At 40.3% G+C, this 24,346-nt stretch overlaps 1 protein-coding gene and 1 pseudogene across 1 annotated transcript; one reads left to right on the top strand and one right to left on the bottom strand.

The window, feature by feature from the left end:
* Positions 1-251: 251 nt before the first annotated feature.
* On the top strand, positions 252-24,346 carry DCTN5 (dynactin subunit 5). The gene is made up of 6 exons (XM_054580894.1): positions 252-386; positions 1,100-1,168; positions 9,668-9,786; positions 12,398-12,509; positions 16,435-16,537; positions 19,334-24,346. Exons 1-6 carry the CDS (start codon positions 339-341, stop codon positions 19,429-19,431), a joined length of 549 nt encoding a protein of 182 aa, XP_054436869.1. The 5' UTR covers positions 252-338; the 3' UTR covers positions 19,432-24,346.
* Positions 8,921-9,358, bottom strand: LOC129076736 (protein mago nashi homolog; annotated as a pseudogene).

The following is a 24,346-nucleotide window of genomic DNA, read 5'->3' as shown; positions in this document are numbered from 1 at the left end:
CGAAAACTATAGCTGGCCCTGGGGACCCACTGGCACCTCCAGAAGGAATAGGTCGCCCAGATTCCCCGAGCCCGCGACCAGAAGGCTGGTCCACGGAATCCCCGCGCACCGTCAACCCGGCCAATGAAGACCGACGTTCGATTTGCGCATGCGCAGCCGGGCACTGCAGAATAACGGAGCTGGGCCGCCATGAGGAAAGCAGAGCTATTGATGAGACCCGAGTCCTCCTGGGAGCGGAAGTGTAGGATTCGCCGGAAGTAGTCAGCATCCCGGACGGACAGAAGTGCTGACAGTCTTTGACAGAAGCTCGCCGGAGCTGCTTAAAGGACTTGGTGGCCATGGAGTTGGGCGAGCTGCTCTACAACAAATCCGAGTACATCGAGACGGTGCGCGCGTGTCCGCACATCGGCTCTCCCTTTCCAAGCCTGTGTCCTTTTGGGGCCGGTGCCGCTTCTTGTCCCTACCCACCCCGGCGGGTCCCTGTGGCATGTATGGGCGTGTATGGCCCGGCCTTGTTGTTTATTCCTTAAATGGCCAGTTTAGGCTTTCTCATTTAATTCTGATTTACTCGTAGAGATAAAATGCTTTTCAGAAAGCAGGACAAATCTCGTCCATCGTATTAATTCCAGCTCCCGGCTTCGGGCTTTTAAATATTATTAAAAAGAAAAACAACAGTCATAACTTATTACTATGTGCTAAAGATTGTACGGTTATTTATAGTCAATACATGATGTGTGTAAATTGCTCAGTCAATGTTACTACTATTGCTTTTCATTGAATTCTCACAACTGTGTGATACTGGTGAAGTCATTATCATGGGTTTAGGGTTTTAAAATCGAGGTATAGAATTGGGGCTTGAATCCATGCCTCTGATGTCAGTAGGCTACAGAGAGACCTACCACATCCAAATTCTGAATCCATTCTCTGACTCGTTTCCTATTCATTCCACCGTTTCTTTATTGAAATTTTGGACTCATCGGAGTGTAGACTACATCGTATTTCAAGTCCTTTTCTCTCTAGTATGAACTTTCTTGATGGAGATCTATATCCCAAAACCCACTTAGCTTTCTCCCCCTCATTTCGTGCTGTTTCTTTTTAGGCATCTGGGAACAAAGTTAGTCGCCAGTCAGTGTTGTGCGGAAGTCAGAACATCGTTCTCAATGGCAAGGTAAGGGATAAAGCCACCTCCAGGATGCAGACTGTTGCTTACTTTCCATAAATTATCACGGCAGGACAGGTAAAATATTGCCATGTATTGCTGTACATTAAAAAATTCTCTTGTTTTTAATTTTTCAAATTGGATTCATTAACTACAAAAGATTCAATAAGAAAAGACAACAGAAAGCCTTTTTCCTTTTATGCCAGGAACACAATACAGTGGCACCCAGAACTGAAATTATTACACAATATTGAACTACTGGACATAAAACATAAATAGGTAACAAACTATTTTAGTATAGAAACTAAAGTAATACTACATTAATATAGTTATTTGTTTAATAATAATGATTCAGTATTGACTGAATCTTAAAATTAATGTGAGAATTTAGAAAGTAAAATTTGAGACAAATTTGTAGAACGGAATATGAAAGGCTCAGTCTTGTAGTATGAATACACTGAATTAGCAGACATATATATATAATATATGGGAATATAATATATAATAATAGGAATATATATATCAGACATAATATAAACTTGGAAATAATATTAGAATACTGCAGAACCAGAGAAAATATCAACCTATATTTGAGATTAATAAACACTGAAGTCTCTGTCTCCTATTATCTGGAATACTCAATTTTCCTTGAAATGTTAGATCTCTAATCTCCAGAGGGAATATAGTCTCACTGTAATCAAGAGATCACAAATATTTTCAGTAGAGACACAGTTACTGTCCTCACTAGCCCATCATATCATGAGATTTAATGAAGAAGAACTATAGTTTAGTAACTAGATATAATTAGTAGTTACAGACACACTGTTTTTGCACAGCAATAGGAAATTCATTTAACTCCATCTGACTCATTAGCAAATGCACAGAGGTGTTTTGGAAATCCTTCAGCTAATTCTAAAACATTTTCTGTGATTTTGTAGGGAAGATTTAATTTTTATTCTGGTAATATATAACAAAATTTGCCATTTTAATCATGTTTAAGTATACAATGTATTGACAAAAATTGCATTCACAATGTGGTGCCACCATCACCACTATCTGTTTCCAAAACTCTAATCTTCCAAACAGAATCTCTACCCATTAAGGAATGACTCCCCATCCCCATCTGCCCCTAATCCATGGTAACCTCAGCCTACTTCTGTTTCTGTGAATTTGCCTATGCCAGATATTTCATTTATGAGGAATCATATAGTATTTGTGGGGTTTTCTTTGGGGGTGGGCGGTTCTGGCTTACTTAGCATGATTTTTTCAAGGTTCATCCATGTTGTAGCACATACTCTTTTCATGGCTGAATAATATTCTCTTGTATGTATGTACCATATTTTTGTTTATCCACTCATTTGTTGAACACTTCTGGGTTGTTTCTACCTTTTGGCTATTGTGGGTAAAGCTGCTCTGAACATTGGTGTACAAGTATCTGTTTGAGTACCTGTTCTCAGTTCTTTTGGGTATTTACCTAGGAGTGGGATTGCTGAGTCTTATGGTAATTCTATCTTGAGCTTTGTGACTTTGTAACTGTTTTCCATAAGGACTAAACCATTTTACATTCCCTCTGCAATGCAATTGAGTACCAGTTTCTTCACATCTTCACTAACATTTGTTATTTTCTGTTTTTTGGATGTGGGTATGGATGGTATTTCATTGTAGTTTTTGACTTGCATTTCCCTAATGATGATGAATAGCTTTCTTTTTAAAAAAATTTTTAAAAATTTTATTTATTTATTTTTAGACAGAGAGGAAGGAAGGGAGAAAGAGAGAGAGAGAAACATCAATGTGTGGTTGCCTCTTACTCACCCCTTACTGGGGACCTGGCCTGCAACCCAGGCCTGTGCCCTGAGTGGGAATCAAACTGACAACCCTTTGTTTGCAGGCCACCACTCAGTCCACTGAGCCACACCAGCCAGGACTTGATGAATAGCTTTTGATTGCTTATTAGCCATTTGTATATATTCTTTGGAGAAATGTCTTTGCCCACTTTTAAATTGTCATCTTTTCATTGTTGTGTTGTAGGAGTTCTCTATATATTCTGGATATTAAATTCTTATCAGATACATGATTGCAAATTAATTGTACCATTCTGAGATTATCTTTCACTTTATTTTTTAAAAAAATTTTATTTATTTGATCTGAGAGAGAAACATTGATTTGTTGTTTCACTTATTTATGCATTTATTGGTTGCTTCTTTTTTAAAAAATTTAATTCTTGCCCTGGTCGGTGTGGCTCAGTGGATTGAGTGCCGGCCTGTGAACCACAGGGTTGCTGGTTCAATCCCCAGTCAGGGCAAATGCCTGGGTTGCAGGCCAGGTCCCCTGTAGGGGGTGCACAAGAGGCAACCACACATTGTTGTTTCTCTCCCCCTCTTTCTCCCTTCCCCTCTAAAAATAAATAAATAAGTACTCTTAAAAAAAGAAAAAGAAACTCTTAAAAATAAATAAATAAATAACTTTAATTCTCACCCAGGAATATTTTTATTGATTTTAGAGAAGGATGAAGGCAGGGAGGAAGAGAAGAAGAAACAATGATGTGAGAAATGTTTATCAGTTTTCTCCCATATGCATCCAGACCTGGGACTGAACCCACAACCTGGGTATGTGCCCTGACCAGGAATGGAGCCTGCAGCCTTTTGGTGTGTGGGACGATGCTCCGGTCAATGGAGATACTTGGACGGGGCCTTGGTTGCTTTTTGTGTGTGCCCTGACCAGAGATTGAACCGACAACCTTGGGTATCAATACTGCACTCTAACCAACTGAGTTACCTGGCCAGGGCTCTTTCAACTTTCTTGATGATGTTCTTTGATACACAGAAGTTTTTAATTTTGATGAAGTCCAATTTACCTATTTTTTTTCTTTTGTTGCTCAAGTTTTGGTGTCATGTCTAAGAATCTATTGTCATACCCAAGGTCACAAAGATTTACTCTATTCTGAGAGTTTTGTGGGTTTAGGACTTGTATTTAGGTCATTAGTACATTTTGAGTTAATTCTTGTGTATGGTGTGATGTAGGAAGTCCTAATTCATTAATTCTTCTGGATATGGAAATCCAGTTGTCCCAGTGCCGTCTGTTAAAGAGACTATTCTTTCTCCATTGGATGGTCTTGGCATCATGTAGCAAACCAATTGGCCGTAGATGTATATGTTTATTTGTGGACTCTCAGTTCTGTTCCCTTGGTTGATATGTCTGTCCTTATGTCAGTACCCCTGTACTAGACTACTTTTGTTATTGTAGCTTTGTAGTTATTTTGTAATCAGAAAATATGAGTCCTCCAACTTTGTCCTTTTTCAAGACTGTTTGGTGGTTTGGGCCATCTGTTTCTTTTTATTTTTTTAAAAAATTTTATTGTATTTTTTTCCATTGCTATTTAGTCCCTTTTTACCCCCCCTTCCTGCAGTCCTATCTGTTTCTTTTTAAGAAGGAATTTTAGTTGGTATTTGATGTACACAGAAGAGTAATATGTAATATATTATTATAAAACATAAAAATTAAGTTAACACCATGAACCTCCCCCCCCAATTGAAGAATGGAACATAACGTGTATAATACAGTGCTACCTTTATGTTCTGCTCCTATCTCCTCCTTTTGCCTCCTTCCAAGAGGAAACCACTATCCTGAACATCATGTCATATGAATTCTTTATTTTAAAAAATATTTTCTTGTATACATATGTATCCCTAAATAATATATATGAAGATTGTTTAACATTACTCGGTTTTCTGTGACTTTTTTACATGTAATTGTCATAATAATGACAACAGAAAACACTTATATGACAGTATTTGTTTCTAAGATTCATGTGGTTGTGCATTTTCACTGCTATGTACAGTTCCATTTATTCCGCTCATCTGTTTGGTGGATACTTATATTGTTTCCAATTTTGCTACTATGAACAATCCATATATGTTTTCAGCTCCTGTCCCTTTTAGAAATAAGACATTTCTGTTTTTCTGAGCTCCCATATCAGGTGTCACAGTGCCTGTAGGAGTAGACAGCGATCAAATGAGTAAAAAGGACTGGGTGCAAACAATGGAGTGATGGGGCCTGGTAACCTGGGAGAATACATGACCTAGCTAAGCCCAAGCTGATTGTTTCAAGTGAGAAAACAGGCCTGTATTTCCAGAGCTTCCGATTCTCTCAAAAGAAACTAGAAATCTGAATTTTAAAAAATGCAAAACATCCCACTCTTCAAATAATAACAGCTAATTTATATGATAAAAATGCTCCATTGGCCAAACAAAACAGGTTTCCAGGTGCTATCCTTATACCTCCAACTTCTACCTATGCCTTATTCCTGTTCAGTGCAGTGACTCTACCTCAGTACCATTTTCTTCCCTGTAAGGTCCTTATTGGCACCTCCCTTCATTTTAATAGACTGTTGTCTCTATTTTGAATCACTTCTCTTTTTCAGCTCCACCTTTTATAAATAGGAAGCCAGGATTTACAAGTCCCTCTTGCTAAATTTCTTTACCACTTGTGATACGATTTACTACTTATGTTTTCTGTGTGTTTGCTTCTTCAGTGGGAGTATAATTTAGGCTGACACCACTGTACATGGATTTTCTTTATTTCCAGATTACGATTGTTATCTTTATTTAAAACACAATAAAATTACAATACCTATTACCAACTATTCAGAACTCTTGGGAATTCTGTTTCCTTCTAAAAGCAAAGACAGTCATTTTCTCTGATTATAGATGGGAACATAAACTGAAAACAATGATTGAAGTAAATCAAGTCTCTCAGATAAAAGAAGTATATGCTAGAAATAGACCTCTCTTTTAGCTTGAAGAAGATAGCTTTTAAAAACCAAGAACTGTAATGCTTTACAATCAGCAGCATATGCGAAAGATTCTTTTTACTGATAGATTTTTTTAATAGTTTATTTTTTGTTGTATTTTTTCCATTACAATTTATCTCTCCTATATGCTCTTCTACCTACACCCACCCCCTTTCCCCACTGGTAGATGTTTTTACAGACAGAACAAAAGCAGGTGAGATTGGTTAACTCTTCCAGGTATGAGTCCATTTCCCATTTAGTGTCCTATCAGAGCCTGGTGTTCAGGTCATTGATTTATCTAAATTCACCTATATGCGAGGTGTCTCCATCTGCCTCTTTAGCATGATCTTCTGTCCTGGGCCCCAAATATTTATTTAGAACTACCCGTTGGTCTTCCCACAGAAATCTTAAAGTCAACATTTCAAATGAATTTTTTGTCTGATCCCAAGGCTTGCTCACCCCATTCTAGACTCTCTTACCCCCAACATCTAAACAATGACTAAGTTGTATAGATTCTCTTTCTTTTTTAACATTTTATAATGTATCATTTAAAAAACTATTTTTATTGAAGTGTAATTTACATACAGTAAAATATGTTCATTTTAAGTGTGTAGTATGACAAATATTTTTAACATTTTATCCTCACCTGAGGACATTTTTTTCATTGCTGTTAGAGAGAATGGTGGGGGAGAGAGAGAAGAGAGAGAAAAACATCAATGTGAGAGAAAAACAAACATTTATTGGTTGCTTTTTCATATGGACCCCAACTGGGGATCAAACCTGCCTGCTGGGTATGTGCCCTGACTGGGAATTGAACCCACAACCTTTTGGTCTACAGGAAGATGCTCCAACCAACTGAGCCACACTGGCAGGGTGACAAGCTTTGACTGATGCTACACAACCACTACCACAATCAAGATATAAAATATTTCCATCATCCTAGTTTTCTTGTGCCTTCTGCAGCCAATCCTCCTCCTTTCCTTGGCCCCAGGTAACCATTGATGTAAAATTAATATAGATTAGTTTTCCATTTTCCAGAGTTTCATGTAATTGGAATTACGTAATGTTTGATGTCTGACTTCTTTCACTCAGCATAAGGTCATTCAGACTTATCCATGTTCTTCTTGCATGTATCAGTGAATTTGTAGTTCATTCCTTGTTATATGAGCAGTATTATTATTTACAACATGAACAAAAGTAGAGAGAACATAAAATGAATTCACCAGCTTCTACAATTAGCCAGATTCTGACATTCTTGTTTCATCTCTGTACTGACCCTCCCCAAACCCACACCTATTTTGACCAGGGTAGGGGAAGGGAGCTGGACTATTTCAAAGCAAATTGCAAGAAGTATATTTCATTCATAAATACTTTGAATATGTATCACTAATATTTAAAGAGTTAATAATAGAGTACCCTTATTATAATTATTTTCAAAAAAACTATTTCCCTAATATCATCTAATCTTCAGTCCATTTTCAGTCTTTCTAGTATCTCAAGATATCTTTCTACATTTGGTTTGTTTAAAATGGGATCCAAAACAAGGTCAAGTACACATTGCATTTGGTTGCTATGTCTCTTTTAAGTCTTGCTAATCTGTCAGCTCTTTTTCTCCACCTCTTTTCCCCCCCTTACCATTTTTATGTTGAGGAAATTGGATCACTCTTCAGTAGGATTTTCAGATTTCTAAATTTGGCTGATTGTAATTACATAGGGTTGTTTAAAGAGTTCTCTATCCCCCTTCCTCCCTGTAAATTGGTAGTTAGATCTGGAGGCTTGGTCAGATTTCTGTACCTCCAATTTACTTCCTTTTTTCACGCACAGCTATTGCCTTATGTAAGGTTCATTATCTCTTTTTACCTTCATCTACAGTAGTCATCTAAAGGGTCACTTTACCTCCAGTGGAAGTTTCTGCCTCCTTCATTCAGACTTTAGACTGCTTCAAAAGTAATATTTCTAAAATGAACATTCACTTGTTTAAATCCACAGCTTAATATCTTTCATTGATTCCTTATGTATATCCTCTAGGAAAAAAAAAATCTAAGCTTCTATGATCAGTGTACAGAAGTCCTCATGATCTGGTCCCTTCTTTACTTTTCCAACTGCCACCCCAGCCATATGCACTTTTTTTGTTTGCCCCATTCCTTCATTAATTCAATAGATATTTCAAGAATGCCTACTCTGTACCAAGTATGGGGAATTAGTTCCCCCAAATTTCTGGGTTGTGTTATTCAACCCCTCCGGGCAATCTCTGGGGAAGTCAGGTATCACACCCTGCGCTGCAGCACTTAATCTGAGTCCAGAAATTGGGAGAAGAGCCAGAACCTCTGGGAGTATGAAGTTGGAGGTAGTTGTGTTACCAGATAAGACAAAGTCAGGAGCAGCCAGGACTCTCATTGAGCAAGCAGCCACAGATTAGGAACAGGTGGATCTGAGTAAATCTGAGGAGGTGCATAACTTAAGTCTACTAGAGGTGTTCCCAATAAATGTTTGTTCATCCAGTGAGACCTATTCATAGGATGTTCAGGGTAAAGCTGGTAATGTAAGGGGAACATCTTCAGCTACACGCAGTTTTATTTTTTTTCACACGTTCAGATCTTTTTAAAACAATAAAAATTGTATTTTATATTTATTAAAGACACTTTTTTGTCCTGGCTGGTTTGGCTAAGTGGATTGAACACCAGCCTGTAAACCAAAGGGTTGCTGTTTCAATTCCCAATCAGGGCACATGCCTGGGTTGCAGGCCAGGTCCCCGGTACAGGGTGTGTGAGAGGCAACCACACATTGATATTTCTTTCCCTCTCTCCCTCCCTTCTTCTCTGTCTAAAAATAAATAAATAAACAAAATCTTTAAAAAAAGATAATCTTTTATAATGTATTAAAAAAATTGACCTGATATACACAAATCTTTCCTGATAATGGTAATGGAAAACATGTACTCCCACCCTCTTGCATCCATACAGGTATTCAATCTAGATTGGTTTAACCTTGAAGTGTAACCTAATAAGACTGAAGACCAAATTCTTCAGGTCCTGGACAAGATAATAAAATACTTATAAGTATTCTAGGTCCTTGGTTCAATATACATCAATAAGGGAACCAATTTTTGATGTTGTGAAAGAAATATGTTCATCTCCAATGACAACTTGAAGCTCCTACTGGCCCACTCAGTCAGGAGGAAACCACAAAACATCACTGTTTTGGTAATTTCAGTCATCAATTATTCCCTTCAGTTCCTCCATCACACTTTTATGTATGTAAGCCTAATTTCTGATCATGACATCATTTTTGTAAATGCTATTGTTGGCATATCCCAATTTCCCATTGGGTCAGAACTCAAATTCTGGGAATTTGTGGCTGAATTTGCCCTTGTGACCCACATAGTAACTCAGATAAAAGTCACTCTACATGGCTTGTGAAGAAAGCCACAGAGAACAAACTTTAATAACAATCCATGCAGTCACTGTTATGAGGGCAATTCCCTTACAAGTAATTCCCTAATGTTATCTAATCTTCAGTTCATATTTACTCTTTCCAGTATCTTAAGATCTTCTTTTGTAGTTTGTTTGTTCATATCAAGGTTTAAACAAGGACTTAACCTTACATGTGACTCAGTAGATCAAAGTACAAGTCTCAGTCACTGTCTTATTGCCTGCTCTTTTTTTTGTTACTACGTTTTCATCTATGTTGATAATTTTTAAATGTGCTTTGTTTTATAGACCATTGTGATGAATGACTGTATTATCCGAGGGGATCTGGCAAATGTAAGAGTTGGACGTCACTGTGTTGTGAAAAGTCGGAGTGTCATAAGGCCACCATTCAAGAAATTCAGCAAAGGGTATGTAACTTAATTGTCTTCTTTCACTGTTGGGCAAGCTCCTGCTACTGGTTGTGTTATCCATGTGTTCAGTTGTGGTGTAAGGAATGGGTCTATGCTGTTGCTGGTGACACTGAGTAAGGATTCACCATAATGGGCAGAACTCAGGTGGTGGTTGTCCTAGTCTAGTTGAGATTGGCTGGGTACCAGAAACAGAATCTACTTAAGCTGGCAAAGGCAAAGGTGGTTCTTATTAAACAGTCATAGGAATATTTGATGGAACCTAAGGGTAGAGAAAGGGACCAAGCCTTATGAGGGACTAGAACTCATACTAGTCACCTAGCCAGAATCAAGACAACTATTCTCTATACCCAGTACTTTCTGTCTCCAAAATTACACTATTTCTTATCTGTCCTTCTCTGTACCTCTGCTTTCCTCTCTTCCCCCTCAGGTTAGCTGTGTCTTCCCCCTTTCTTCCAGGAGCCAACCTTGCTGCCAGCCCCATATTTATATCATTTTTCCATTTACACTTCCAACAGATACCAACTAGAGATCTTAGATCTTATTTCAAATTCATGAGAGGGGGAATCTGATTGGCTTAGCGTGAGTTAAGTGTCCACTCCTGGTCTAAATAGCTGCAACCCTGCGGGCAGGCCAAGTCAGGCCCACTGATCTCACAGCAGGGATAAGGCTTGTCCAAGAAAGGACATGGGCAGTGCAGGAAAACTGACCACTATACCTCCTGCAGTGGTATTCTCCTTGCCTCTTTTCCCCTTGGCTAATTTCCTCTCCTAGTTCTACCTGTGACACCATCTGCATTTCATCTAGTAATTCAACAAGCAGTAAGTTATAAGAAGGGCATATAAAGATAGATTAAACAGCATTCTGGCCTCAAGGTTCTTCAAACCTAGTGGTAGAATCATTTACGTAAACACATAGCTACTATATAATGTGATACTATAATGTAATTGTCACTATCTAACATGACACTCCTGTCACATGGGTATGAACAAGGTAAGGGAAGAACTGAAAAGAGAGTCACTAACTCAGACTAACTCTAATACCTAGGAGCATATCACGCAGGAATAACCCTGCATAATGATGTTGGGCTCCAGGCTTTCCATGGTATACAGGGTTTGGAGTAGGGAGTCACTCTAAATTATTCAGAGGAAACCATTCACTCTTTAGCTCAGAAGACTATTGGGAGAAACCAGAAAACCTTGTGGTAGGTCCCATTTTGTGGTTTTATGCAGTGATTGATACTCTGCTAGAGTTGATTCCACCTTCTGCTGATGGCCTTATTGGAGTAGATATGGTCCAAGAAAAGCTTAAAGGGTGAACATTGCATTGCTTATCCTTGCTACTGTATCCCCAGTTCCTAGCCTAGAGTCTGGCATATAGAAGGGGTTTGTTGGTGAGTTGAAGGTGTGTGTAAATAAGAATAGTCCACATGAGAAATACTGAAATATGAAAGTGTAAATAGCAACAACTCTTGAATAGAGAGTAATGTGGATTTCCTCCTTTGCATATGCATGTCTGAATACTAGAACCTGATAATGGTATAAAGTTTGGAATTGTTAATTAAGATTAAAGAACTGGCAGTACTGCTGTAGACTATGATGAGATCAAGGACTTCATTGCCTCACAAAGTGTACAGACTAAAAATGTGAATGAATCAAGGAAAATTTAAAGAAATTATAGGTCCATGGAGGACAGATATCATCTCTGACAAAATACTCCTGACAGAATAAAACACAGGACTGGAAAGAGTCAGTGAGCACCCAGCTACTTTATTTTAATTCTAACCCAAATATTTTCCATCCCAAGGTACAGAAATTACTTGTAAATATGATCACAGAACCACTCTTCGTGACACTTGAGGAATCCCGGAGACTGAGAACAATGTTAAAAGCCTGCAGAAATCCTACTAACTAACTCACATTCAAGTCTTGACTTATATGTTACTCTCAATTAAGCTTTTACCAAACCTCCATTCTGGGTCAAGTCTCCTTGTTACATACTCACATGACATGGTATTTTTCCTCCGTGTAACTAACTACTTACTGTATAATCATTTATTTAATCTTGTTTCTTCTCTTGATTGTAAGCTCCTTGTGGGCAGATTTCATAGCTTATCCTGGCCATTGTATCCCCATTTCCTAGCACAGTTTCTGGCATATAGTAGACACTCAATAAAATGAATGATCATATACATTTTCAGAATGTTGGGTGCTAGAATTTATATCCCACAAACCTGATGTCAGCCCCCTAATGTATTATAGAGCAAATTACTAAAAATGTGACCTGTGAGCATTTTCAAAGGAAGCAGGGATGAGCTTCCTTTCATCCCTGCTTCCTGGCACCAAATACACATTCATTCATTTGTATTTGGTGCCAGTTCTTTTAGCTTAAAATATCGTTCCCCTTCTGCCTTGCTGTTTCCTTGGTCTAATTTTTTTTTATTTTGAGGTAGTAGAATTATAGAATTTCCCTAGCCGGAGGATTCTTTCCTTGCTAAGAACAGTCTTATTAAGATAAGATGATGAAGTTGAGTTTAGGATCTGTAGTTCTGTAAGCCTTGACCAAGAATATATCAATTTGACCTTTCTTTATTCATCTTTTCTTTCTATAGCGTTGCATTCTTCCCTTTACATATCGGGGACCATGTTTTTATTGAGGAAGATTGTGTGGTCAACGCAGCTCAGATTGGCTCTTACGTTCATGTTGGCAAGAACTGTGTGATTGTGAGTATGGTGACTTGGCTGGCTAAGCGGCCTCACTTCCTCTCTAGCTCCTGTCTCACATCAGTGAGCCTCTGCTCCTCTGACCAGACAGGGTAGAAGTAGTTTCTGGTCTACTGGCATTATATTGGATTTGGAGCTTTTTTCTAGGCATTTATAATCAAGTCTAATCTTTATCAAACCTCTTCTGTATGATGTTAAACTCTTTCCTTCGATTTTTTCATTTATTCTTTTTACCCATCCAAGGGTGGTAGGTGCTGTTTTATCCCTGTTTGCAGGTGAGAAGACTGAAGATCTTCGATATCAGAGGATTGATGAGGCTATTGAGTAGAGCTGGGATTTGAACCCAGGCGGTATGAATGGTCATGCTGCTATGTGGCCTACTTGTTGCCTTACCTCAGGGATCTTACACAGTCTGGTGGGGAGGGGTGAGTGAAGGGTGAGATGAAATAGGCTCATAGACAGGGGGAGTATGGGCAATTCATTTAAGAGATTTGCGTATATAAGGCTCAGAGTCACCACAGGACATGACTTCAGGGGAACTGCAGGTAGTTGAGGGTAATGGACATGCAAGGGGCACAGGAACCATTTGCTCAGTAGAACCTGTAGGACCCTGGTCCATGGGAGACTCAGCATCAGTTTGTTCCCATTAAGCTTCACAAGGTTAGGTTTCTTGGTATTTTCATAAATGAAGAACTTGATTTTAGTTAGGATTTATGAGAATGTTAATTATCGGGACCAAACTGCCTAAATATTTAGGGAAAATGTTTTCTCACTTTAAATTTGTACCTGAAGCCAGATTCTAGAAAAAGCCAAGATTTACTCATGTTTTTAAATGGCTGCACCTATTAATACAGAGCTAGCTTTCTGCTCTAGATAAGACTTTGACCTTAAAGTATCAGAAATCTTGCAGCAACTGTGCACTTTAACATTCCAGTAGCTACAAGGGCATGGCAAAGGTCACAGTGCAGGCAAGAACCACATTGCTGCAAAAAACATTCCAATCTGACTAATTACTCAGGATTAAGGGAAGTGCTTGTTTTGCCAAATATTCTCCTGCAGACTTCTTAATATTAGAGGTAGAAAGTTTTGGTTTGGCCTTCTGTTGAAGAAAGGAGGAAGATAGTGAAATCCATCCTGTCCTCTCACTCTGACAAAAGTTGGCTTTCCAAGCCACAGCTATGTTTTTCTGATATTTCTCGTGGCAAAGGGGAGATATCACTATAGCAGCATAGTCCTTTAGCCCTGTCCTTTAGCCCTAGAACAAATATCTGAAAGGTTCAAATCCAAATGCTATTACCAGTGCTTGGGGAATTCTAGTCCTAGGGTCACATGCTCCAATTCTCAGATCACTTGTCAATATAACAGTTGACTGTCAGGACATAGTCATTGTTCAGTATTAGTAGTACTTATTTACTGAACCTTTACAGATTCTCAAGTAATGTGAGGAGAAAGATTTTTTTAGAATTCTAGAATCTCAGAGTTAGCAGTAATTAATTCTTTTAGAGCCTGCAATGCCCCATGATACATAGATCCTTTCTACAACATCCCATGTGATAGTCTGACTTCTGTTTGGATATATGAAGTTGCAGGTATTAATCAGAATTGCCCAGATGCCCTCAGGAAAAGCCCAACAGTTGTTATTAGTAGGCACTGTTGTTGTGCTGTGAGTTATACAGTTATGACTGTAATCCTGACAGCATCCCTGCGGGCTGGTTTTATGTCCTGTTTCATAAAGGAGGACACCAAGGCTCAGAGATGCTGAGTAACTTGCATCAGGAGATATCAGTAGCTTAATGCTAGCAACATGTACTTTTTGACCCCTTCAGGAAAGTTCTCCAGGAAAGAGTAAAGAAGTAGTTTCAGCTGTTAACCTTCTCTGCTATTGGCCATCCATTATACCTAAGAAAACGCCTTCATTTTTTATTTTGCTGCTACCTAATTGATCCATTTACCCAGAATGCTCTAAAGCCCAGTTAAGCATCATTTCCATGGGTGGGCCAGAATGGTCAACCAGTGGACAAAGCAGGTGCATATGGGCTGTGTGGTGGCTGGCGGTACACACTGAATTTGTGTTCCTGGTTCCTCTTTGTCAGGATCTACTGTGCACGGATCTCTGTATGTGAATGTATTGTGTCTTACACAGCATGTTCTCTTTCCTTTCATTCAGGGCACCATGGGCTTAACCTGAGTTATTAGGAGCTTAGATATCATCTTTTAGTTCATTTGGAAGTCACCAGGGAGCTGATCAGCTGCTGCATTTTTTGAAATTGCCAGTATCAGGGGATTCATGGAAGAGAACTTTACAAGGAGGATAAATAGCTGCAGTAATGACTTGCTTCTGAGCTAAAGTTGCCAAATACTTGTTGCCAAGTATTGCCAAGGTTATTGTCCACTCAGTTGAAAACAGCTTAGTAGACACTTAAGAAATTCAGACCTTAGATTAAGAACAAATTGAACTAAAAAGAAAAACAGAGACAAACTCATAGATGCAGAGCAGATGACAGCTAGTGGTCGGGCTGGGGGAGGCGAGGGGGTGGAGGAATTGAGCAAAAAGGAAAAAGGACTGAAGGACAAGAGTGTGGTGATTTTTGGGGGTAGGGAGGTATAAGGGAACTAAATGGTAATGGAAAAAATATAATAGAGATTAAATTTAAAAAAATTCAGACCTGAGAGGTATAAGCTTTTTAAAGGTAAAAAATCATTTGGCAACCTACCTGGAAATTCTCGGAAATACATCTAACTTGGGTATTTAATAATAGGGAAAATTTTGACATAATCAAATGAAAGTATCTTTCATATTCTTTGGTAAAATCTAAGGTCTCAACAGGTTAGCATTGTCCTGGTATTTGTCAGGAATTCCCCATTCTCAGCCAGGTATATTGCATCAGATCATCTGATGAGAACAATGAATCACAGGTCCTGGAGACAGACACACAAGTCAACCAAGAATGAAACTTATAGCAGGTAGCCTGAAGCACACCTCTAAACTGCATACAGGAGCCTCTCCATGCCCTTAACCCATGGAACAGATGGCTCTCCCAGACCTCATCTCTTGCCCTGAGAATGCTGTGGATGATGACAGAACTGAAAATTGGTGGCAGTGGGTAAACACAGGCATAAGGTTCAGCCTAATCCTTCAGATGGATGGATGGGCTAATACAAATTACGAGTATAGAAGTGAATTCTAATTTCCTGCACAAGTGGCTGTAGGCTTCAATTTAAGTCATGAGAATCAGTCTCCTTCCCTTTTATGTTTTTCTCTGGGAGGGTTTCAGGCAGAGGTCTTTCCTCATGGAAACAAGATGGCAACTCCTGGCTTCCGTTCTGTCCTCTAGAAACTTCATTGGGAAGAACTTTTCCCAGTGGTCCCAACAGAAACCCTGACATTGATATTCATTAGACTGATTTTTGGCTCAAATGTCAATTCCCCAAGTCAGTTGCCATGACCAGCTTGGGGTTTAGCATGTGGGATAGGGATTGAAGCATCTGGGCTGAGCTGGGTGTAGAGGTAGTTCACAAGGGAAACACAGGTTCTGTTACCAGACAAAAAGGAGAACAAATGTTGGACAAGTGAAACAGATGTCCATTAAATTCACAAAAAAAGAGAGAAAGAAACTTCAACAGCGCCCTTGAAAGACTGAATTTCACCTAGTCTGTAATGCCTAAGATAATGTGAATTGTCCCCAGCACACAGCCCTTGCACGTGCATACACACGCACACATAAACACACACACTCATGCTCACAGTCCTACCTCCTGCTTGTCAGGTACCATCTGATGTAGGGAATTGTGGCCAAGCCTCTTGTCACTGTTCCTGGCTTTTGTAGGATATCACAAATGAAAATATAAAATAGTCTTCCATGTAGCAGACAATGTTTACTCTTATTTCTTGATCTATTTCCTATTAATAAGATTTTAATTTCAGGGGCGTCGGTGCGTGTTGAAAGACTGCTGCAAAATTCTTGACAACACAGTGTTACCCCCAGAAACTGTAGTCCCACCATTCACTGTCTTCTCAGGCTGCCCAGGTAACTGTGGGTGTTGATTATGAAAACTAAAGTTTATTTTCCTTCACAAAAGCAGCGCATGCAATTTCTGCCTCTAACAATATGTTAGTGTAACTTAAAAATTCTTCTTGCTACAAGAATGATGTTTACATCATAACAAGTATCTTTTTCTTAAAGATTTGATTTATTTATTTTTGGAGAAGGGAAGGGAGGGAGAAAGAGAGGGAAACATGAATGCGTAGTTGCCTTTCTTGCCCCGTACTGCGGACCTGGCCCACAACCCAGGCATGTGCCCTGACTGGGAATTGAACTGGCAACCCTTTAGTTTGCAGGCTGGTGCTCAATTCACTGAGCCACACCAGCCAGGGCACAAGTATTCTTTTAAATGCATAATTGGATAAGGAAATGATCAAGGGTCAGAAGCAAAAAGGAAAGTAAGTGGACATTGTAAGAATGCTTCAGTTGATACTGTCTTCAGAATAGAGTGGTCCAGGGTTTCATACTGTGTGGGGATGAAGGAAAACCTTGCATCCACATTTGGCAGAGGCCCCTTGAAGAGGTCTCTCAGTAAAAAGTTGATGTAGAACAAGTCTGCCACCAGCACAGGAAGAGTACAAAGAAGCATGCCTCTTTTGGCCTGGGCTCTAGGTAGGCAAAGCAAGTCTCTCCATAGAATTCTAACTATGGCCTTTGCGGGTAGGACGTAGTTGGGGGTTTGAACTTATACTTCATGCCCTGCCCAGGAATGTGCAAACTGAAAAGTTAACATTAGGCAGGTCTGAGAGCAGTGGCAACTCTAGGACACCTGAGAGAAATAAATGCATCTCCTCTTGACCTTGGCTGACAGAACGCTCTCAGGTAAAGCCCCTCGTGAGCTCAGAGTTCCCGATTACATAGCATATGAGGAAACAGAAGTAATACATGCTTATCCTAGAAAGCTTGGAAAACACTGAAATCAAAGACAGACAGAAACCTAACATCCTCCTCTACCCCAGGAGAGTGTCTTTTCTTATACATGTTGTTTACATGGTTGAAATTCTGTGATGTATACACAGGCACATTACAAATTCACAGATGGATATCTCTGCTACCAGGTAGCTTGTTTTTCGAATTTAAACAACCTCATTACTCAGACCATTGAATATGGATTTCAAAGATGGACAACATCATCGACCCAGGTTCTTTGGGGAGGAAATTGACCATTCTGCTATATTATGCATCTCTGCTTTTGCAGAGGAGGAAGAGACATCTTTAGTAATTCTCCCCATATCAGGTTCCTACTATAAAAAAGGCTTAATTGTCCCAGTAAGTACTAGATCAGATCATCAGGCAAGCATCTGGTCTGAGATGAGAAGTGCATAGCTAGAGAAATCTCTTAATCTCTTTTAACTTATTGAAGGTTCTTAGAACCAATTTATGGCTGATGGCAGAAGTCAGGGAAGCATTGCTGGGTATTTCACTGTGTTTGAAGCTTCAGGTGAAGGATTCAAGCTGCCTGGAACCTTAGAGATCACTGTTTAAATGAGGAAACTGAGGCCTAGAGAGGGTGTGTTGTCCAAGGTGTAAGAGCAAGTTAGTGGGGAAGCCTTGATGAGCAGTTAGACTCCCTATTTAGAGTTTAATACTTTTTGCACTGTGATAAGATACTTCCCATATTCGTTTTACGTAGTTTCACAACAAATGCTAACCATCTAAATGCTACAGTTGGCAGTCTCCATCTTTAATAAGAGGCACAATGTTGCAAGAAAACCAGGACATTTTTGCAGGACTCCTTTGTGTGAAACTCAGTCTTGGAACAAAGTGAGGCAACTCATTTAGAGAGTATCTGGGTCAGGAACCAAAACTAAGAGGCTCCCAGGAGCCAGGCAGATCATGGACATGATTGAAGTAATAGCCCATTGTGGCCGCTTATAAACACAAGCCTAATATTTTATTCTGTACAGAAACTTGGTTTCTTAACAGTACGTCTTGGACATATTGTTGCTGTCAGTATGTAGAGATTCACTTCATTCCTTTTAATGATTATGTGTTTTTTATTGCATAAATGTAGCACAGTGTAAATAGTCTGTGCCCTGGTGTAGGGTGTCATTAGAAGTCGTACAGTACCTGGTTATTCACAGTTAGAAACTGCTGCATTGATGCTCTTGTACATATATTGTGCAATTGGGCAACATTATCTGTGGGACAGATACTTGAAGCTGCATTGTCAGGTGACAAGGTATGAACCTTTAAAAATTTTGCTAGATATTCCTAAATTGCTCTTTAAAACAGTTGTATGAGTTTGCAGTTCCACCCATAGCGCAGGAGAGTACCTCTTTCACGAATATCCTTCGATAGGATGCCAATCTTTTATTTTCTTATAGGACATTTCTGTTATTCCCACCCATATTTGTATGGTGGTGGTTGGATTCATTTCATTGTATGGATAACAGGACAGTTTCTTATCTTAATTAAGAGTGCTCACCTTGGCTTGCCCAGGAAGTGTCACACCAGAATCCAAGGGATGGACAAGTCTTTGTCTGGAGCAACCTCCAATGTAGTCAGAGTTGTTTTAACTCTTCAGATCATGCAATAATGTGCTAAGCTCTTTTACCTGTAATAGATTTCTCCATTTTGAGAGCAGTATTATTTATCCCCCCACCCCAGTACAGAAATTATTATCATCTAGAAGATGATCAGTGGAAATATTCTGTTAGCACCAAAGATGGGAAATCTAACATTTTGACATTTTGTGCCTACACAAACGGGTTTAAACAGGAATCAGAGCTGCAGGCCACCCCTGACTCCCCATGGTTGACCAGGTCTTTCTTTCCCCAGGACTCTTCTCAGGGGAGCTCCCAGAATGTACCCAGGAGCTGATGATTGACGTCACCAAGAGCTACTACCAGAAGTTTTTGCCCTTGACACAGGTCTAATGTCACTGCCTCATGTCTTGAATTTACTTGAGCTCTAAGATAAACTTGGGGACAAAGTGAGCCAGTCAGCATCTACAAAGAGCTCTTGTGTCTTTGACACCTTCTACCCATCCTTTTCTGTTGTTGGTTTTTCTTGTTTAATTATTTGGAATTTCTCAATCATCCTTGGCTCTAAGCTCTTAAGACTTTAGTATAGAACATCTGGAAGAATTGTCTCCAAATGGTCTGCTTAAACTGTATCTATTAACAGTCACTTCATACCATTCATTATATGTGGGACACAGAATCATCTGCTCCCAATACTCCTACCCTCGGTCCTGTGGATGACTGGGTCCTGCCGCTGGCCAGGTGCAGAGCAGAGTGCTCTGTCCCGAAGCGCATGTTACGAAGCTGGTGTGCTGCTCTTGGCCATAAACTCCCACAGCAAGTGCCACTCACTGGGTCACTCTAAGCTTGCCTGCTGCTAACATTTTTGGGCAGTTACTACAATTACATGTAATTGTGAAGGAAAAGTATTTGTGGCCTTTCAGAGCCCGGATTCCTGTTGGCTACTGAAATGAGAAAGGAGGGGTAGTTGGTATTTCTCTTCTTTCCCAAATGACTTTATCATTTTAACCAAGGGTGACTAACATAAGACTTTTTAACATTCTGTTTGAGGGCCTTTGGCTTTCACTAGAAGGGGGACCCTCAGCACCCAGATTTTATTTTTGTGAAGTCCCAGGTTTGAATCTCCCATGTGGATGGACTAGTCTGGCAGCCGCTCCTTGCTTCAAGGTATTTGAGAGCAGCCAAACATGCCTTATTTCATTGAAGACATAGCGTTTGTGATACCTGTTCCCGGGTCTGTAACCATTTAATTCTCCTTTTAATTGCCACACACCTCACAGTTCAGACCAAAATATCTGTATTTGGGCCCAGTCATATGTATACACTGGGGCCTCTTAAAATCACTCTGTGGCACAGAGTCCCAAGCAGTCAGTGAAGTCGCCAGTGCCACTCTTAACTCTTATTGTCTTCTGGCTAATAGTACCATCCTCCATGGTTCTGCTCTGACCTCTTGGTTTAAAAGGAAGATCTAGAAGTAAAGTTCTGAGAATGTTGGCCTTGCTTAATGCTCTGAATTTCCTGTGAGTAGGATGGAACTGTTTAGCCTTGGAGGTTAGGCTCTAGCAGGCACTGTACTGACTCAATATCCCTTTATGGGTTGACAGCTATATGTAATTATCTCCACTCATTCAATGTAAAACTGCTTTCTGGTTTGTCTTTTTTTTTTTTTTTTTAAGTTTGTCCATTAAAAGATTGACAACCAAACAGTTATTTAAAGAAGTAAAGATCATTCTCCCCTTCCAGTGATGGCTACCTCTATTCCTTAGGCACTTTACTATGTGTCTGGTACCCTACTGCAGGCTTTACATTCATTAACCTGCTCATGGCTCACATTTTACAGATGAGAAAATTAGATAACTTGGTACAATGCATACAGTGAAGAAGTGGCTGACCCAGGAGTCAGAGCCATGTCAGTCTGGCTTTACAGCTCATGCTCTTCAGAGGGGCCAAGCTTGTCCTTGGAGCACACTGGCTGTGCATCCTGTCTCATACCAGCAGTCAGTGATGGTTACGCGATGTTTGATTATACCCTGGCTTCTCATCCAGCCCCCTTCTCCTTTTGTGCCACCAAAAAGGTGAATCTTAGAATTGGCAGAATATAACCTTTTGCTCACTAGAGAAATCTTCCAGGACATGTCCAACAGGTTACCATCCTGCCTATTTTTGAATACTTGCTACTTTATGCAACTAACTGTTCATTTTCTTTGTAAGTTTTTCCAGCTTTATTGAGATATAATTGCCATAATTTTTTAACTGTCCATTTTGTTGGTGAACAGCCCACAAAGTGGGGAGAATGGTTGAGCCTCCTAAAACAAAACAATTTGAAAATCTTTAAGTAACTCAAGTGCATGATTCCAAAAGTCCAATCCAGCTAAGAAAGGACAAGTAATGAAGTAAGTCTTCCCAGTTCAGAATACCAGAGACGACCACCCTGAACAGATTCTCGTCTCTCCTAGCACAGGTAGTCTGCATATGCACAAGCAGGTATGTATATATCTACACACCAGCCTCTCCACATTCATACAGATGTGATCAAACATGAGCTGTGCTGTTCGGCACCTTGCTGCTTTGACTTAACAATATATCTTAGAGATTGCTCCATATTGGCATGTATAGGTGATCAAACAGCAGTTGCTAACACAGTGTTTATCACACACCAGGTGCTCTTCTGAGTTCTTTACATTTATTATTTCCTCTCATCTCCACAATCACCACGACATCTGTGCACTTAATTGTCCTCAAGGAACAGAGATTAAGTAAAGTGCCCTATTTTATATGACTAATGCAGCAGTGAACCTAGGCATTCTGTCTCTAGAGCCCATACTTTTTTTTAATCCTCACATGAAGATATATTTACTGATTTCAGAGAGAGAGAGACAGAGAGAAACATTGATATGAGAGAGAAACATTGATCAGTTGCCTCCCATACATGCCCCCACTGCCCCACAACCTAGGTATATGCCCTGACTGCGAATCAAGCTTGCAACCTTTTGGGGTACAGGGTGATGCTCCAACCAATTAAGCTACCTGGCCAGGGCTAAAGCCCACACTTTAATTACTATGCTGGAATCCCTTCCTGTTAAACCTCTCATTGCCCCAGATTGTGTTATCTGGCTGTACAGAGAGCTGAAAAAGTGAGTATTTTGGTTTTCAGGCAGATAGGGAGATGGGGGATTGAAGATGAGTTTTGGGTGAACCATCTAATGATGTCTGGCACAGGCAGGAAGCCTAGTGTCTCCTCTGAGAAGACAATCTCCTTGTATGGTGCCCTGGTGTCTTTGGAGAATTGTCTGGCTTGCAGTCATTCATAGTGTCTAAAAATGCTGCACCATATAGTTGGCACTCCAGAGAGGAATGTACAGACTAGATGAAACAAAAACCCAATTAGAACCGCTTTGTTATAGTGACAGAAATCTAGCTTGAAGTGGTTTAAGGGGGAAAAAAAAAAGTGGGGATAGTTTTATTGACTTACACAACAAATCATGGGAAAAACTAGCTTGGGAGGCAGTTGGATTTGAACCTAGGGCAAGTTACTCAGTCTCTGAGCTGTACAGTGGGAATTACAGTGGTGTGCCATAGGGCTGGTACAGATTAAATGTAGGCATTAAGGATAGTTTCTGGCATGTAGAAGGCTCTCCAGAAGTAATAACATCATATTGAAGGGACAGTGATACTCAGCGATTTAAACCCCATCAGAGCTGTTTGTTTTTATATCTTTTTCATCTTCACATTAATAAAGGAACAGACTGGGCCTGCTGTAACAAGGAGATCATGCAAATACAGTGGCTCAGACAATATAGAAAGTAATTTCTCTCTTACCTAATAGTGCAGAGATAGGCGGGTGGTCCAGAGTAGGTAAGTCGCTCTAACATGTCACCAGACCCTCAAGTTCCTACTGTCTTGTCATATGGCAACATTTAGCTATAAGGTAGATTGTAAATTTAGTCTCTAGCTGGGCAGCAAAAACTAAGGACATCAGAGAGGGCAAGCTCTCCCAGGCCTGTGTCTTGGGAGACACTTGCTTTTCTCCTACTGTAAGTGGGCTTTCTCCATGCATTGTGGCAGGTGGCAGCTGACAGCTCCAGACTTATATCCTCCCAACTGGGTGGCCCTGAAAGAAAGGCTTCTTCCCTCCAGTTCCAATTTGGAAAATCCCAGAGAAAGGTTCTCAGTGGTTTGTCATGAATCCCATGCCCTCTTTGATCACTCAGTGTGGCCAAGGGTGTGCAGCACTATGATAAACCTGATCTGGGTCAAGACCTTTACTTCATCCCACCATGCTGGAGAAACGGCAAAGCCCATTAACAGAGCAAGGTGCTGAGAAGATCAAACAACAGCCATTACAAAACGAGTCTGTAGTTAAGAACTGATACTCTTTGAAAGGGTGTTGATAGTTGTAATTGCATGTCCTGGGAAAGGCCATCTGGTCTCTGTCTCCATGGTGGCTCTCACCTGGGGACAGTCTGTCATCAGACAATTTACCTTCCCCAGTCTCTTTGTCCTCTCAGTATTCCCAGTAGAGCAGGCAGATGGGAGAGCCCTTGATTGGGACTCTTTCCAGTTGGCTTAGGGCAGAGAAGGGATTTACTGGCTAATGTAGCTGATAAAGTCAGGGATAGATTAGCTGTCAAGCTGGATCCCAGGACTCAAAACAGAGTCATAAGGAACCTATCTCTTCAGCTCTCTATGGTGCTCTGAGTTTACTTTCTTCTCAGGCTTCACGACTGACCCCCACGGCTTGATATTGATCGAAAGAGCTCCCCGTCCCTGATAAAACCCTTGGACCTGGTTGTCATTGGTCCAAACAAGTGAGGTATCCAGCCTCAAGGCATGATTGTGGCCAGGAAGATGGAATACACTGATTACCTAGGCCTGGGGCACATACCTACTTGGACTGAGACTTGGTGCCTGGTGGTGGTACTGGCATGGGGGGGCAGTGATTTTACCAGAAGAGGAGATGAATGGGTACCAAGCCAGAAAAACCATTAGGTGTCCACTTCAGGCCTCTTCCTTTTCTCTGGATGTCTTCATTTTTCTCTGTCTCCCTGCCCTCCCTTACCCAATCTCATTACTTAGTCTTGTGGGGGTGGGGTACCACCTGAGCAGTACCTGGGCCTGGATTAGGGAGCACAGAGAGGATGTAACTTAGCCAAAGGGGAGACTATTTAATGAAGAGCCATTTGGGCCCTGTTTGGCGTGTCTCAGTGACTTGAACATCAGCCTGTGAACTGAAAGGTTACTGGTTCAATTCCTGGTCAGGGCACATGCCTGGGTTGTAGGCTAGGACCCCAATTGGGGGCTGCAAGAG

The sequence above is a fragment of the Pteronotus mesoamericanus genome, unplaced genomic scaffold (assembly GCF_021234165.1).
Source record: "Pteronotus mesoamericanus isolate MK-2021 breed Mesoamerican mustached bat unplaced genomic scaffold, CSHL_Meso_final contig_64, whole genome shotgun sequence".
Taxonomy (NCBI): domain Eukaryota; kingdom Metazoa; phylum Chordata; class Mammalia; order Chiroptera; family Mormoopidae; genus Pteronotus; species Pteronotus mesoamericanus.
The sequence above is the reverse complement of the archived record's forward strand: the minus strand, read 5'-3'. Positions and strand labels throughout refer to the sequence as shown.

Coding starts and splice junctions, on each gene's coding strand:
- DCTN5 (XM_054580894.1), top strand. CDS start 339: ATGGAGTTGGGCGAGCTGCTCTACAACAAATCCGAGTACATCGAGACG. Junction 387..1,099: donor AATCCGAGTACATCGAGACG/GTGCGCGCGTGT, acceptor GTTTCTTTTTAG/GCATCTGGGAACAAAGTTAG. Junction 16,538..19,333: donor TGTCTTCTCAGGCTGCCCAG/GTAACTGTGGGT, acceptor TTCTTTCCCCAG/GACTCTTCTCAGGGGAGCTC.